This window comes from Morone saxatilis, unplaced genomic scaffold (assembly GCF_004916995.1).
Source record: "Morone saxatilis isolate NCDOM2014 unplaced genomic scaffold, NCSU_SB_2.0 Contig12, whole genome shotgun sequence".
Taxonomy (NCBI): Eukaryota; Metazoa; Chordata; class Actinopteri; family Moronidae; genus Morone; species Morone saxatilis.
Window position 1 is genome coordinate 21,981,001 of NW_023339674.1, and position 14,526 is coordinate 21,995,526.

At 40.1% G+C, this 14,526-nt stretch overlaps 1 protein-coding gene across 4 annotated transcripts; it reads right to left on the bottom strand.

The window, feature by feature from the left end:
* Positions 1-730: 730 nt before the first annotated feature.
* On the bottom strand, positions 731-13,673 carry LOC118322162 (sex comb on midleg-like protein 2). Of its 4 annotated transcripts, none has more exons than XM_035653755.1 (15): positions 13,535-13,673; positions 11,242-11,318; positions 10,363-10,437; positions 9,821-9,891; positions 9,124-9,358; positions 8,568-8,656; positions 8,225-8,468; positions 5,268-5,533; positions 5,076-5,169; positions 4,757-4,960; positions 4,468-4,629; positions 4,025-4,153; positions 2,820-3,038; positions 2,572-2,735; positions 731-2,357 (listed from the first exon to the last, which is right to left on the bottom strand). In XM_035653755.1, the coding sequence occupies exons 2-15, from the start codon at positions 11,261-11,263 to the stop codon at positions 2,232-2,234; spliced, it is 2,100 nt and encodes a 699-aa protein (XP_035509648.1). In that variant the 5' UTR covers positions 11,264-11,318; positions 13,535-13,673; the 3' UTR covers positions 731-2,231. The 4 variants fall into 4 exon arrangements, with proteins under 4 accessions (XP_035509648.1, XP_035509647.1, XP_035509645.1 ...); XM_035653754.1 differs by having other exon boundaries at positions 2,572-2,732; positions 2,820-3,041; XM_035653752.1 differs by having other exon boundaries at positions 2,820-3,041.
* Positions 13,674-14,526: the final 853 nt, after the last annotated feature.

A 14,526-nucleotide genomic window follows, 5' to 3' on the forward strand; every position in this document is an offset into this window, starting at 1 on the left:
ACAGCACTTCACATTTTAACACTCGTCTGTGTATTTTAAATTCAGATTGTAATAATGTTTGAAGTTTCACAAACATTCACCATTAGTTTACCAGAAGCCCTTCTTGGTACAAAGACAGTTGTTGGATTTTAGAGGTACTTTCTGGTTTGTAACCAACCAGAATCATTTTCTAAGTCTCTGACGTGTTTTTAAATATTTAGTTTTCTTATATTTCATAAATAAACACGAGGCTTTTTTTGTACGCCTGACAGGTAGTATTTCAAAACAAACGCCACAGAGACTGATGTGAGTTTAATGATGGAAATGATTGTTGGTCTTTGTCCTCTACATTGTAGTTCTTATTGTGCAAATATCTCACTTTAACAATGGCTCCATCCCATTTAGGTGAGCCACTTCCAGAGCTATGGTATTGTGCCTGCTCACTCACTGACATGGCTTACTCAGACACTTAATGGAACGGAGCCATTAGTCATACCTGTGCTTTTCCTGCTTTCACAGTCAAAATGTCTCTCTGGAAAAGAGTCAGTTGTCCTAGAACTAAAACTCTAAAATCAGCCAATCAATAAGGTTTTATAGTTAATACTGGTGATTAAAGAAAAGAAGTCGGCAACTTTCTTCCCCTCTGTGAAAACACATCCTCTGTCTACATCATTTGATGTAATCAGTAACAACACATGCACATCCTTTTTTTTTTTGGTAGGTTTATAAAAAAAAAAGGAAATACACAACATCATAAACACATATTGTTTATCTGGTGTGATGTAATGGACTTTTTGCAACACATTTTTCAAGTACTTAAAAGAAGATGCAAGAGAGGGAAATCAACAGCACTTCGATCCTGTGTTGAATATCATATGGCACAAGTCTTTAAATCAAGGAAGGGAATAACAGAGAAATTCTGTTAAGTATATTATAAACAGTATGCTACAAAAGCTTGTACTAACAAAGACCACATAAACCTGAGAAATGTCGTAGGTAAAGCAAGGCAGTCTATTACTGGGAGTATTTGAACTAAAAGCGCTGTGTTAAGTATTAAAAAGCAGAATGGAATCCACTGTGAAATATTCACCACGTCCCCATCCCCTTTATCTTCACATTTCTAACTTATGTATATGATTTCCTTAAAATATTAAGTTTCTACAAAATGTACATTCTGTCGCTGATATTCATGGTTAAACCCATAAAACTGTACACATCTGTTTTCATTGCTAACAGTGATTGGAACGGTCAAAAGTGACAACACTGAGGCCGCAGGCAGACCGACGAGCTTACATGATTATGACTGATAAAAATATTACATCGAAACTAAAACATACAGAGCCCTTGTAATGTCAGATCTGAACTTCCTAAAGAATCTGTCCATTGAAACTGATAAACCCAGAACCTCTAAGATGGCTCAGAGTTTGGGGTTCAAGCGGTTTGATGTTGATAAAAACTGCGTGGAGACCAGTGAGAGGCAACGTAGGGCCCGCTAAGACACAATAATACATCATGCCACACAGCAGACGATGATCCTGCAGGACACTCGTGGAAAAGGTGAGGCTCAGTCAGAAATGTCAGAGCACAACGTGATTACCTACCGGGATGCCGAAATGAAAACGTGTGTCTAGCGTTGTGTGAACGAAATGGAACGCAGTGACATTAGCATTCTTCGGGCAGGCGGATATACCCATACTTGAGGCATACATGTGAAGAGTGAAAACAGCTATACAACAGCACATACAAGAGAGCATCCAAATTCTTTTAAAGAGCATGGGGAAGAACATCTGATGGGATTTTTTTTTTCAGTATATCAACCCTTCCTTATTAACTGGAAATTCAACAATAATAAAAACAGTATATAAGAAGAAACATTCTCCATCTTTGGGGGATCCAAAACCAGGATCAAAAGATTTCATCTCCGTAAAAAAACGTGTCCACGTGTGCACATGTGCTATGTAAACACTACAGGGATTCTTTTCCTTTGGGATTTCAGAGAGTCAAATGGCGTCTGTTAGACTTGAACAGCTTTTTGTTCACAGATGAGGGGATGAGGTAATGTGTCAGCAATGCACGGCACACTTTCTCCACTCTGGAAGTCAGATGAAGTTGTAACATCTAGTCAGTCCCTCGAGGTGGAGTCTAGAGTAACATGTAGCCCCTGCGTGCCCCATGAGTCAGTGTCCACGCACTGGCTCTTTCAGGGCTTATTGCTCATGGGTCTGGCAGGGACAGGGCTGCCCTGGCTCCTGTTACAGTTTGCCTTGTTTCAGCCTCTCTATGTGATGGCATAGCTTCAGTGCAGGCCCCAGTTTCAGACCCATGTACTTCATGATCATGTCGCTCCGTAGCAACATCAGAGCTTTTCCATCAATCTCCTGTGGAAACAAGAATGGGGCTCATTATGTTAAAATACCATGTAGAGACACAAATGATCTACAGTAGCTGAAGCCAATAATAATAATAGACAAAAAAAACAACTTGTGGTTCTTTTTAGCTCAACTCAAAGAGCAATTGAGCACTTCAAGGGAGACCTCAGCAGAAAAACGTAAGTCCTCATCGTACTGTTCCACATTTGTAAAGCTGACTTACATGTTTTCTGAATAGTTCAGCATGTGGAGCTAATGCTGTGGGGTCCGCGTCCCTCACAAACTGCATCACCTCTTCAATGGACCAGGAGGAGGGGTTTTTACTGGGCAGCTGTAGACTGTCCCGCTCAGACACTAGAGCCTCAGGACCTGTGGTGGAGCTGGCTGCTACCAAAGCAGAACACACTCATTAAGCATGTGAGGCAGAAGTGAGCATTTAGAAACATCTGCTTCCACAGATTCTTACTGTACCTTCAACTCGTCTGAGAGGCTGCGTGGAGCTGAGCTCTGCGGGGTTTGAGGAGAGGCGGCGCATGGGTGTGCCGTTGCCAGGGTGGTAGAGGCTGCTGGCCTGAGAGTGGTACTCTGAGGAACTGCGCACTGTTTGGGGTCGAGGGGTCATTGAGTTGGAGGCTGAGTCCATGTAGCGCTGCTCCTTTATTAGGCCGTTCTCTTCATGGGGCAGGGTCTCTGCTGGAGAGAGAAAAACACAACAGACATTCAAATATCATTCTTTAAAAAAGCTTCTATAATACACTTCATCTGCTTTGAAAGTGGCCATTGTTGCTGATCTGCATGGCTGTCTATAAATCAAAGCTCTGGCCCTTCTATGATGATGGTACATACAGTGTAACACAGCGGCTCCCAACCTCTTCCCCTATGGACCCTTTTTCTGTCATTGAGTACACTGACAGCCGCTCAGTTTATATTTAATGCATAACAATAACAGTACAGAACAACTGATGAACTGTACCATGAACCCAGATAGTGAACACAATAACTGCAGCAGTAATAGCTAGATAACTACTTCAGTTAGTAGTACACTTCAAAGAAACCTTAACCAATGGTAAACATGTTGACTTAGGATGCTCCTGTATCTGATCTCTACTCTACTTTATGCATGTGTTTGGCCGTTGTCACCGGAGACCAGAACCCTCAAAATCCAGGATAACATATGGAGCAAATAAACACAACCTGTGTATCTCTACATTCCTACTTATTACTACACAGAAGTTAGCGGGACTGACCTAGCAACATGCACTCCTCATTATAGTATCATCTCCTGTTAGTGCCAATGCTGACACTAGCACTGAGCAATCAGCTTGTATACACACTGCAGTGAATGGAGAGAAAACTATTTGGCATATTATACAACACAAAAGGGCTTGAGGTAGAATACTTTGATATAAACAGGAACGGAGATCCAGAGGTATCAAGTGTGATGGACAAATGCTCAACTACCAAAAGAACGACTAGAGGTTAACAGGTAGGCTGCATCCAGAGGTGTCAGATCTGCTGCTGGTATCACGAGTGAGGCAAACATTTAACATCTAAAAGCAGTATAAATGTTGATGTTGTAAATGAGTGCTAAACAAGTCTCCAGCACAGAGAGATTAGTCTTAACAGTCCTTAGGTGCAGTTTTGCTAAATAAGCCAAATGTACTAAGGAGCTGTACCTTCTGAGGGGTGAGCTTCAGTACGTAGATGTTTAGGTGACAGAGGGGCTGCATATGGTGGAGAGACTCCAGGGGGACTCCGTTTACTGCCCCGAGCCAGAGACGGAGCGTCCAATGCCTCTTCTTTCACTGAAACACAGGAACAAAGACGAACTGACGTTTAGCTTATAGTCCACCATATGTGCATACACACTACAGGACAACACAAAGATCAACACATACGACACATTACTAAGAAGTCCAATGTTTAAAGTTCTTTACCTTCTACACAAGACATATAAAATATCACTGATAAAAATGTTAAACTGAGGAAACAACAAGGCACAACATCTGCGAAGGCATGTGATGGTCCTACTGGGCGTTATTAGTAATTATTGCCAGTTTATTATAAGAACTAGGACCAAGGGAGATGTTTCTGAAAGCAGACTGAATGCAGCATTTACCTGACTTGGTCCTGTCATAAGCAGTGTAGTGGCTGAATGGTTGGCTGCTGAACAGGTTGTCACATTGCAGGTGACGACACATAGTCTCCAAAAAGCGCAGCACAAAAGAAGCACTGGAGGCTGCTGGTAGTTTGACCACACGAACTCCACCATCTGTTCTCACTGGGATGAATGACAACATGTGTTATTTATACACGTACCCATCTAACAAAGCCATTATTCTACTGTTCCAATTATTATCTCAGAGGTAAGATACTTCTAATAGCTGGTTCTGTCTATGTGGATCTACCTCTGACAATCTCTCCTCCCCCTGAATGAGTCTGCAGAGCACTGAGCAGGACTTTAGGCTGGTATGCGCAGTCTATACATGACTGGACCACCTGCTGGAGCACAGCATTCACTGGCCCTGGTCCAAAGTGGTCTGGCAGACGCTGCATCTGCTTCCTGTCCAGGTGGGGACCACAGTTTCCATGCTTATTCACATACACACACACTGGAGCGACACACAAGAAACACAGTAAACAAATTAGAACATCTAATAATAGCTTTAATTCAGTGCAAAACACGCTAAAGCTGATCATGGAAAGCGAGCGGGCATTAATGCTTACCTGTTGAAACCACCGATTTGAGGCTGGGGGGGCTTTCTTGAGGAACCTGGATGCTGGGCAGCGGTGATGGGCTTTGGAGAATCTTGGACTTTCTCTGAAAAATACACATTCATTTGCAGACCCGCTTTAGCACAAAGAATGTGGCAGTAAAAAGTATTCATCTGAGTCTGGGCTTGTTCGGCAGGGTCTCACCTTGCTTCCAGGTTTGGGGCCTCTCTTCTTGTGGGGCCGGGGTACCAGCTGTGTGTTTTCAGGTACAGTTCCATTTTGGGCGGCTGCTGCCTCGGCCACAGCTTTGAGCAGAGCGATGGTCTCACTCTTGGGCCGGCGGCCTCTTACGCCCTTCCTGACGGGCAAAGGGGGCAGAGGGTTTGGGAGTCTGTAGGGGGACTGCATGGAACGTCTGTTGGGCTTGGAGGGTGATGCTGGGAGAATCTGCAAGTTCTTTGGCAGGGTAACTAAAAGGACAAACACAGAGATGGATATAAAAAAGAAAGAAACATAGACTTGGCACAGCATGAACTGTGGCTTGCTGGTTCCATAGATTGTGAATTAACTATGTAGGCAAAGAGAGAGGATTATAAAAAATGATGGCTGGTTTGCATCTTGTCCAATCACTACACAGTCTCTGCTGGCTAATTAGAGAGACAAATTGTGTCATTATTTCTCGACCCAGTGCACACCACAGCACGCTGTGCTGCTGTTGGTGGCTGGGATTAAAGTCAAAGTAAAGAGATGGTCTGGTGCCAGTCTGGGTTTGGACAGGGGCATCGTATTACTGGAAATGGCAGGGAAGTGCTCCAGTTTATGTCATACACTTCCAATTACTTGTTTCTGACTCTGGCATTCCTTCTCTAGAGTGCGCTGCTTGACCTGCTGCCCAGGGAAGCAGATGATAATGGTTTGATGGTTGCATTTAACTGATTGTTAATGACTTCCTCATTTGTATTAAAGCCATATTACGACACCAACTAGTTAGCAATGAGGCCTATTGAACAGGCTATTATTCAGACTCATTGCCAAGTCTTTAAAATGATAAAATAATGACCCTAATGTGTATACAACAACAACAACAACATTGTCTACTTTTGAAGAACAACAATCAATTTTCCTGCTAGCTATGTGTAGAAATGTAGATATAGAAACTCAAAAGACTAATGAGCAATATCAATCATGTTTCACATGTATACAGAAAATGTAGCCACATTAATGAATATAATCCCAGAGATAACGATCAGACACATCTGCAGAAACTACATAAATCATACTGAATAATACCTCTTGCAACCGCATCCAAGAGGAATCACCATCTCAGCTGTTTTTTTATTGTAAATGTATGTATTGTGAATGCTCTCTACAAATAACACAAATGTCTATAGCCAAGACCTGAAACAGAGTAGAAGTGTAACTCGTACTGAAAAGAAAAACATTTGCGCTAACACATACCCACACAAAGCAACAGCTCATTTACTACGCTAGTAAATATTTTTCTGTTTCTGTGTTTACTCAAGATTCCCTAACAATTCCCACACACAAGAGTCAAATAAAACTTCCTACAAAATTCAACACCCGCTCAAAACAAAGAACACGATGACAGAGGTATTCAGTAATGGGGGAGGGAATAGAAGGAATAGGGGGACAGGGAAAGGATGTGTGTGCTTTTCATATGCTTTCTTAACTTTCTGAGGGTGTATCAGAGCTCACACACAAGTCTCATACACAAAGATAGTTGAGCCAAAGTCAGAGACTGGACTGAGCAGCTTTTATCTAAATATATTTTTCCACGTAAACAGGTATGATGTGAAGAACATAAATCCTCTTCCTTTATCCGTCCCCTCCCATTTGTAATCCTGACTGTTCCACGCCCCCCAACCAAACACAGAGACACAAACACAGGACAGGACTCCATGGTGCATCTGCTGAGTTTCACATGCAACACACAGCAAGTCTCCTCCTGTATGACTGTTGGCTCAGTGCTCAACATGACACTCCTTTTTTAAAATTTTGTTTTAAATGTAGCCCCAGTTTATCAAGAGGAACATGCTGAAAACACACTTACACAAACTCAACATGCAGCCACTATGGGGACTCCCATATAAATCCTTATTGAAATGACTCAACTACAACTATGTCGTAGTGTAATTTATAGTTTAAGTTTAAGTGAAAGTAAAAAGTCTGCTAATACTTGCTACCTTTGTTTATGCTGGGTTTCCAACACAGGAACTTTCCCTAGGAACTAGGAACCTTTGGAGGAATTCAGTTTGTTTCCACCGCAGGGGCCAAAGTCTAAATTAAGTTCCGGGGACATTATTTTACCCCTCAAATAGTCCCTGGATTTCTGATTGGTCGAGTGCTTGCGGCATTTTATTTCTGCCACCACTTTTTAAAAATCTGCAGCCGCAAACAGGAGTGTAAAGACATATTGCGAGAAAGTTTAATTGCGATACAAATATGGAAAGATACAAATAGGTGAGATGAAAAATGAATTAACTTTTACGAAAATAAAATAAATAAGTAAGGATTCTATAATTTGAAGAAAATATGAGAAAATATATGTTGTAGATTTTTGTCTGTGAAATACAGGAATCTATTTTACTCATAATTTGTCCTCCAGCTCATTTTGTTAAAAAAACAACAACAACACGTTGAAGAAACCTTTTAGTTTGTAACAACTACTTCACAAAAACCAACAACACCAACCAAGCTACCAAATCATCAGAAATCCCTGTACAATCTTTGAAACCACAGCCATTACACCACTCATTTGAACTTTAAAACTATGTTCATGCCCGTTCAAATACATACATTTTTCCATTCAGTCTTTACATTTGGGAGAGGTGTTAATGTGTCTGTATTAGATCACACATAGTTCAGGAGGCAGAATGCTTGCTTTCTTTTACTCTATGCCCAGCACCTGTTAAAGATTAGCTGTGTGTATATTTTACTCTGCCAGACAAACAAGACCAGATGATTAATGTTAATTGTGTTTATATTTTTCTAACTGTGGGTGCAATGTCTCGACTGTGGGGAGGGGGGGGTGCTACCGCAACTAAATGAGCAGAATCGAATCTTGATTACAAACAACAGCATCCACCTAAAAACTCATTGTATGTGCAGACTTGTGCTGCCACCTAGAGGGTAGCACTTACCACTGTTGCCTGGTGGCTGCAGGCTGTGCTTAGTGAGGGAGCACCAGCCCACAGGGAAGATGTCCCTGGAGTCATACTTGCACCAGTAATCAAAGGCACCTCGCCACCCATCGAACATGATAAAGACCTCGTCGCCCTTCACTTCTCCTATGGTGGCAGGGCAGATGAGGTATGGGTTCTTCTTGTCCACGGCCTCCAGCTTCATGCCTGGTTTAAAGTTGTTCTGGGTGGGCCTCAGAGGTTCCTGAAAATGAATGCAATATCGTCATTGCAACAACTTGCAAGAATCACTGACTGTTTGTATAATGGAAGTTTTTTTAAAGCTTTTTCAAGCATTAAATACCTTTTTAAAGGCTGTTGCTGGTGCCATCTCTGCTCCATTTAAGGTTCTCAACAGAAACATGGGCCATGAGGAGGCATTCATCCGAAATCCTGGAGGAGGAAATGTAATAACATTTAAAACAAGTGTGAAAAGCTCATTCAGAACACAAAGACTGTTATTACCACACCATATGATTTTGTGGGTAATTTCCATTGTTGTTGCTTTTCTTTCAGTTGGCATCAGTATAATTTTTGCAGATAAATACAGCACTCACTGGACTGAATCTACCTTTTTATAGCAATTCTATTAACTACCAAAGAGGAAGAGAATGAATTTCAACTGTGGGATATTTTTAATTTCTTCTTCTGTTGTTGCACAAGTTTTAAACCCTGCCATGGCAAAGATAGGGCATGTCAATTGAACAAGTCTTATTTTCAATGAAATGTCTGCCATGGTAGATCATCTGTTCTATTGTGTAGAATCACGACTAATGAATGAAGGTTAAGATTCTTCCTTTCCTGTCTTGAAATGATAATAATTGACAACAACAATGTGCTTCCCACCTCCCTCGACCTACCCAGTGGTGGTTGCAGCATGTCACCATTCTTCTCACAGGTGCCAATAGGCTGGATATCAGAGGAGTCTACCAGCCTCCAGAAGTCATTGCTGTTGTCACTTCCATCCAGACGGAGACGCAGACGAACCCCAGTTAAACCCATCACTGTAGCAATACAAACTGAGGTGGAATTGCGTGGGTCATGGGCTTCAAGCTTCATTCCCACCTTGAAATCATTGGAGGGTGGGACTCTAGCCTGCAGATATTGGGATTATATTAGAATTTATATATAATACATATAATTGACATTGTAAGCACTGCTCAAATACAGGCCACCCAGGTACACATTATGTCAACTGTTTTAAATTAGTGTCAATTAAGTGTCACAGCATTTAGTCAAATGTTATGCTAACTGTGTAGGAAAGACCAGTGTTTCTGTGTAGCGGTATACTCCTCGGAGGTTGCATTCAAAATCTTAAAAACAGAACTTTTGGGTGATGGGACAAATCCTGTTTGTACTACTGGCAGCAATTCACTGAACAGACATAAAAGATCCAAACATCTTTAATTTAAGAGAAACAACAGAAAGGTAGATAAGCACTGTTTCATCCAATACTAAAGTTCTGAATATTCTTACCCAATTACTTAAAATGAACTTAAAGACTAAAGACTTCATGCAACTAGCCCTTGGTAAATCGAATAATCTAGGAGGACATACCTGACGAAAACAGCTTGGTGGAGCTGGTAAAGATGACGTTTCTTTTAGATATTCTTCCCAGCTGAAAGCATCTAAAAATAATAATAAAAAAGAAATTGTTTGTTCGGTAAAAAATGTGTTAAATGCAACCCATTACATCTTTTAAAATAAAAAAATATCCAGTAAATACTTGAGCACAATGTCATAATATCACCTGCTACCTGAATTTTTATGTTATAATGTTACAGAGTCCAAGTTCCTTTCCAAGCCCATTTCCTGTCCATTATCCTCCATTATTATAAAAGACTTTCTCTCATTTCAGAATATGGACAGAAGAAGACCGAAAATCTACAAGAAGGTTTGCTGTTGAGCCAATACTAGAAGCATGTACGCCTTGAAAGAGTGAATCTGGCTTTCTGTACCATAAAATTACTAAAGGGCTCTTCCAATGTATGTAATGAATGTATGTAAACACCCAACACAGATCTCACTGTGTTCAACCAACAGACTCTAAGTGAATAAGACTCACAACTCAATCACAAAACATCAAATAAAAAGTTCACCTTTAGTTGTTGCAGGGGTTGTACCTGATAGTGGAACTGTTCTTCCCAGTTTCTCCTTTTTGCCATCTTTCTGATCTACAAGTCATAAAGACAATAAAAATAGTAATAATTGTATAAATGTATGAAAAAACAATAACAGTAAAATACAGCTTTAATAGATGTACCTATTATATTTAACTGCAATTCCCTCTTTCCAAACATTACAGCTTGTCATTTTAAAGTTAGAATTACCTTGTAATAACATTTACATGCCGGTACTTTAACACAAGTCAGAAATAAGAGTCTGAAAACTGGTAAACTGTTGTTAATGTCAAACACTAAATTAAAAAAACTGACATTTATCCACCAGTTTGTGAAATACTGAAGCCTTCTGAGAGTGTCATCACTGCCAATGACATAAAATCACTTAATTAACAACTCTGGAATGCCTTCAGTAACCTCTAGAGGGCAATCAATAGCACAAATGAAGCTGTATGTTGTCACATTATAAAGCCTCTACAGTCCCACTATATACCCACACCTGTGTTTTCACTTATTGTGCTTTATCAGAGCTCTCCTAAAGACTGTGTGAGACTGTGCACACCTTAATTAGAATACATAGATTTTGAGGACCTGACGTTCCCCCTCACACTTCCAGCTGAGCTGAGGTCTATAATCAGACAGAATAAGTGAAAACCCCTGTGTGGGTATGCAGGGCCTTTAATTAGAAAATTAAAGGGAATAACTAATGACTTAATTGCTACAGAAGTTCAGAATTCTCCATTACTGATGTGTTAAAGAAACCTCTCCAAAGATTCAGCTGTCAAAGCTCAGGCAAAAGAAAAAGCTCAAACTCATTAACACTGTCTTATCAACAACAGTAAAATGAAGTCTCCTTGCCTTTTAGCGGAGTTTTTCCCATGGTGGCTGATGACCAATGGTGACCGAGTATGCTTCTGTGGCTGTGTACTTCTGTTCTACAAAGGATAAAAAAGGTTCAAAGATTTAATATGAAATGCAGCACACAAAAAACACAACTAGTTCCAAAGAGATTAATTCATTCATATAGGGCACAATCAAAATTGCAAGTTTGAGAGCAAGGCAGATAAAACAGGCTAGTTTAAAAAAATATATATATTTGGGAAGGGTAAAAATTAACTTCAGGCAAGTACATTTCTAACCCTGGGAGCCAGCTGGACTAGTGAAAAAAACATTAACGTTGAACCCAGCAACAGCTTTAATGTTCAATGCATATGACACTTGGGGATTTGTGCAGGAATCTGCAGAGTTTCTGCACACTTAAACAGTCCGTGTACCGTTTCCATTACCTTATGCTGGGAAGCAACATGCTGAGCGATAGTTACAGTACATTACTCATTATTTGTTTTACTTTCAATGTTTTTCTCAATTATTGTCACTAAACAAATGGAATAGAGAGCTCAGCTGATGTCTTCAAATGACTTGTTTAATCTGACAAACAGTCGAAAAACCAACAATTATACATGAACAATTATGTAAAACACATGAAAGCAGAAGCCAGATCCCCATATTGTAGAAGCTGCAAACAGCAAATGTTTGGCATTTTGCCTTGATAAACAATTGAAATGACCAATTACTCTTCTGTTGTTAATCATCAACTAGACATTTATGTAGAACTACAGAGTACAGGCTGTACGATACGGTAAAAACATCATATTGGGATTATTCTGACAGATACTGCGATTGCAATATGATTCATGGTTAGTGGGAATTATATTTTTCTTTGTCCAGGGCTTCTCTGCAGCTCCACAGTACGCTGTTATAATGCTGGTTTATCACATAGTTTACCATCAACTTCTGTCATTTGGATATTGCAGAAAAATTGACAGAAAATTTGACAAGTTTTTAAATAATATTAATTAAGCGTTTTCACTTATGTTACTTATAGTTACTTATTTACGGCTGATATTATACAAAATCACTACTGAAGTCACTGCTATGTCTCAATCGACTTAGAAAATCAGAAGTTCAAGGAGTATAGTGATATTGAAATAATAAATTATTTGGTTTGGAAGAAAAAAAGAGGAGCACTAATTAAAACAACCTGCAGCAGGGAGCCACATTAAACCCGAAGTGGTGCTACTGTTTGCAAAGAGAAAGTAGACCTTTAAAAGAACCTTAAAAACATATGAGAGCCTCTTTCACGTATAGTAGTGTGTTATTCCAGTAATGGACACTCCCACAGAGACAGGAAGCTTGTAACATGGTGGGGTTTTTTCTCATGAGGTTCAACAGTGAAAGGACAGGCCTGTGGTGTACTGGGACAGCCCATGTGACACTGTATTGAACTTACTGTACATTCCCTCCGCATTTACACATTTCCCCTACATGCTGATACGTCCCCTAAGAAAGTCCTGAGCGAGGCTGTAGGGATTTAGTTATTGTTACTGAGTTAGGTAAGAACCAAATAAAAGCAGCCGTCCTACATGTTGGGGTGTAAAAGTGAAGAAAACAAGACGTCTCCATCGTCCACTGACCGTTTACAGTAACAACACGGGCTGCCTCATTAACATTGACGGTAAAATTAGCCATTTTGGATGAGTATTATAATGAAGCTAACGTTAGCGTCCAGTGAGACAAACATTACACTAAAGGACTTGGTTATTAACTACATATAATACCGTTATCTAACAATAGAAGTTGATGAAGATGTCGCCTTGTATCGGGGGGAATTATTTACACTGTTTCCAGTGTTTTTCTGGCTTACTTTAGCTAACAGACCTATGGACGTGAACTGTTAGCTGGCTGGTTATGTCACCTCACATCAGCCTTTAATGTTAACTTAACGTTAGCTGGGAAAGGCTTTATGCCGAAATAAGCACACCGCCAGTTTACTTTCGATATATCGATACACTGGAAACAGTTTTTTGAAACACTGTGTCTTTGTTGTCGGACGCCGTTTCTGATGTGTAACGTTAAAGCTACACGGTTCCAGGTGATAGTCCGGACCCAATGTTGACAACTGAGACTGCTCAAATTGTTAGCAACCACTGCTGGCTAATAACTAGGTTGGCTAACCTTAGCGCTAACGTTAACCCTCTGAGAGCACTTTCTTCCACATTATCGAGGACAATTACACATAAACCAGGGTCGTGTAGCTTCAGCTCACATTCTCCCGAAACTCTGTATTCTTTAGTCTGAAGAAAACACTTACAAGTGCCGTCTTTTTTTCGAGTGAAGATCCACACACTTTTCTCTAATCGTCAGCTGCCATTTTTTCACGAATGTAGTGTATGCTTACACGCATGTAATTTATGCCAAAGATAGTATTTCACAGCGAGCACACACAAGCAAAACAGCGAGACAGGCTGGACGTGCAGAGCAGTAGGCCAATGACTGCTCACGACACTCACACTTACAGCCAATCAGTGGAAGGTTTACTCGTTCTAACCAATCAGCGTCCAGACTGCTGGCTCTGTAATTTTGGACTCCAGAAAGTAACAGTAGTCAGTCATCTTCACTTTCTCTCTTCTTTACAAGGTCTTTCTCAAAAATGCTCAATGTCAGAAAAATAAAATATGCAAAAGCACAAAAAACTAATTGTAATGCAGTCACAGAAACCTCGATCACTGAAAGGCCACTCCAGACAAAAGGCTGCTATTTTAAGAAGTAATCTGTGGGCGAAAAACCCTACCACTGAATTATATCATCCAATAGGCTACATTAGTGTACAATAATAGACATGTTTGTAAGTAAATACGTAAACACTTTGAGAATTGATTGAAAAAAGGAACGCTTTTGCCAAATTGCAGCATATTAATAAACATATTAAAGTAATACAATAGAATAATGCAAAACAAATAATGAAATATTATAATATGAAACCCTAAAACAGCAAAATTCAGGGTAAGGTAATCGGGGAAAAGTAGGCAAATTAGAGCAAAAAACGAAAGCCCCAACTAGATTAAAATAAATTCGATTTCTATGAAAGTTAGTCTTATTTCTATGTATGCCACCAGGTTAGCAGCACATGACTCAGAATCTGTATCCCACGTCAGTTTCAAACTCCTGTGTTTTCCCCCGCCCACAATTACATTACAGTTTGACACATAGACATGGATGCATCAGGAATAATAATTCAACAATTTGATATATATATACTTATAACACCATAAGGGGTGATTACCAAGGGCTAGTTGCATGAAG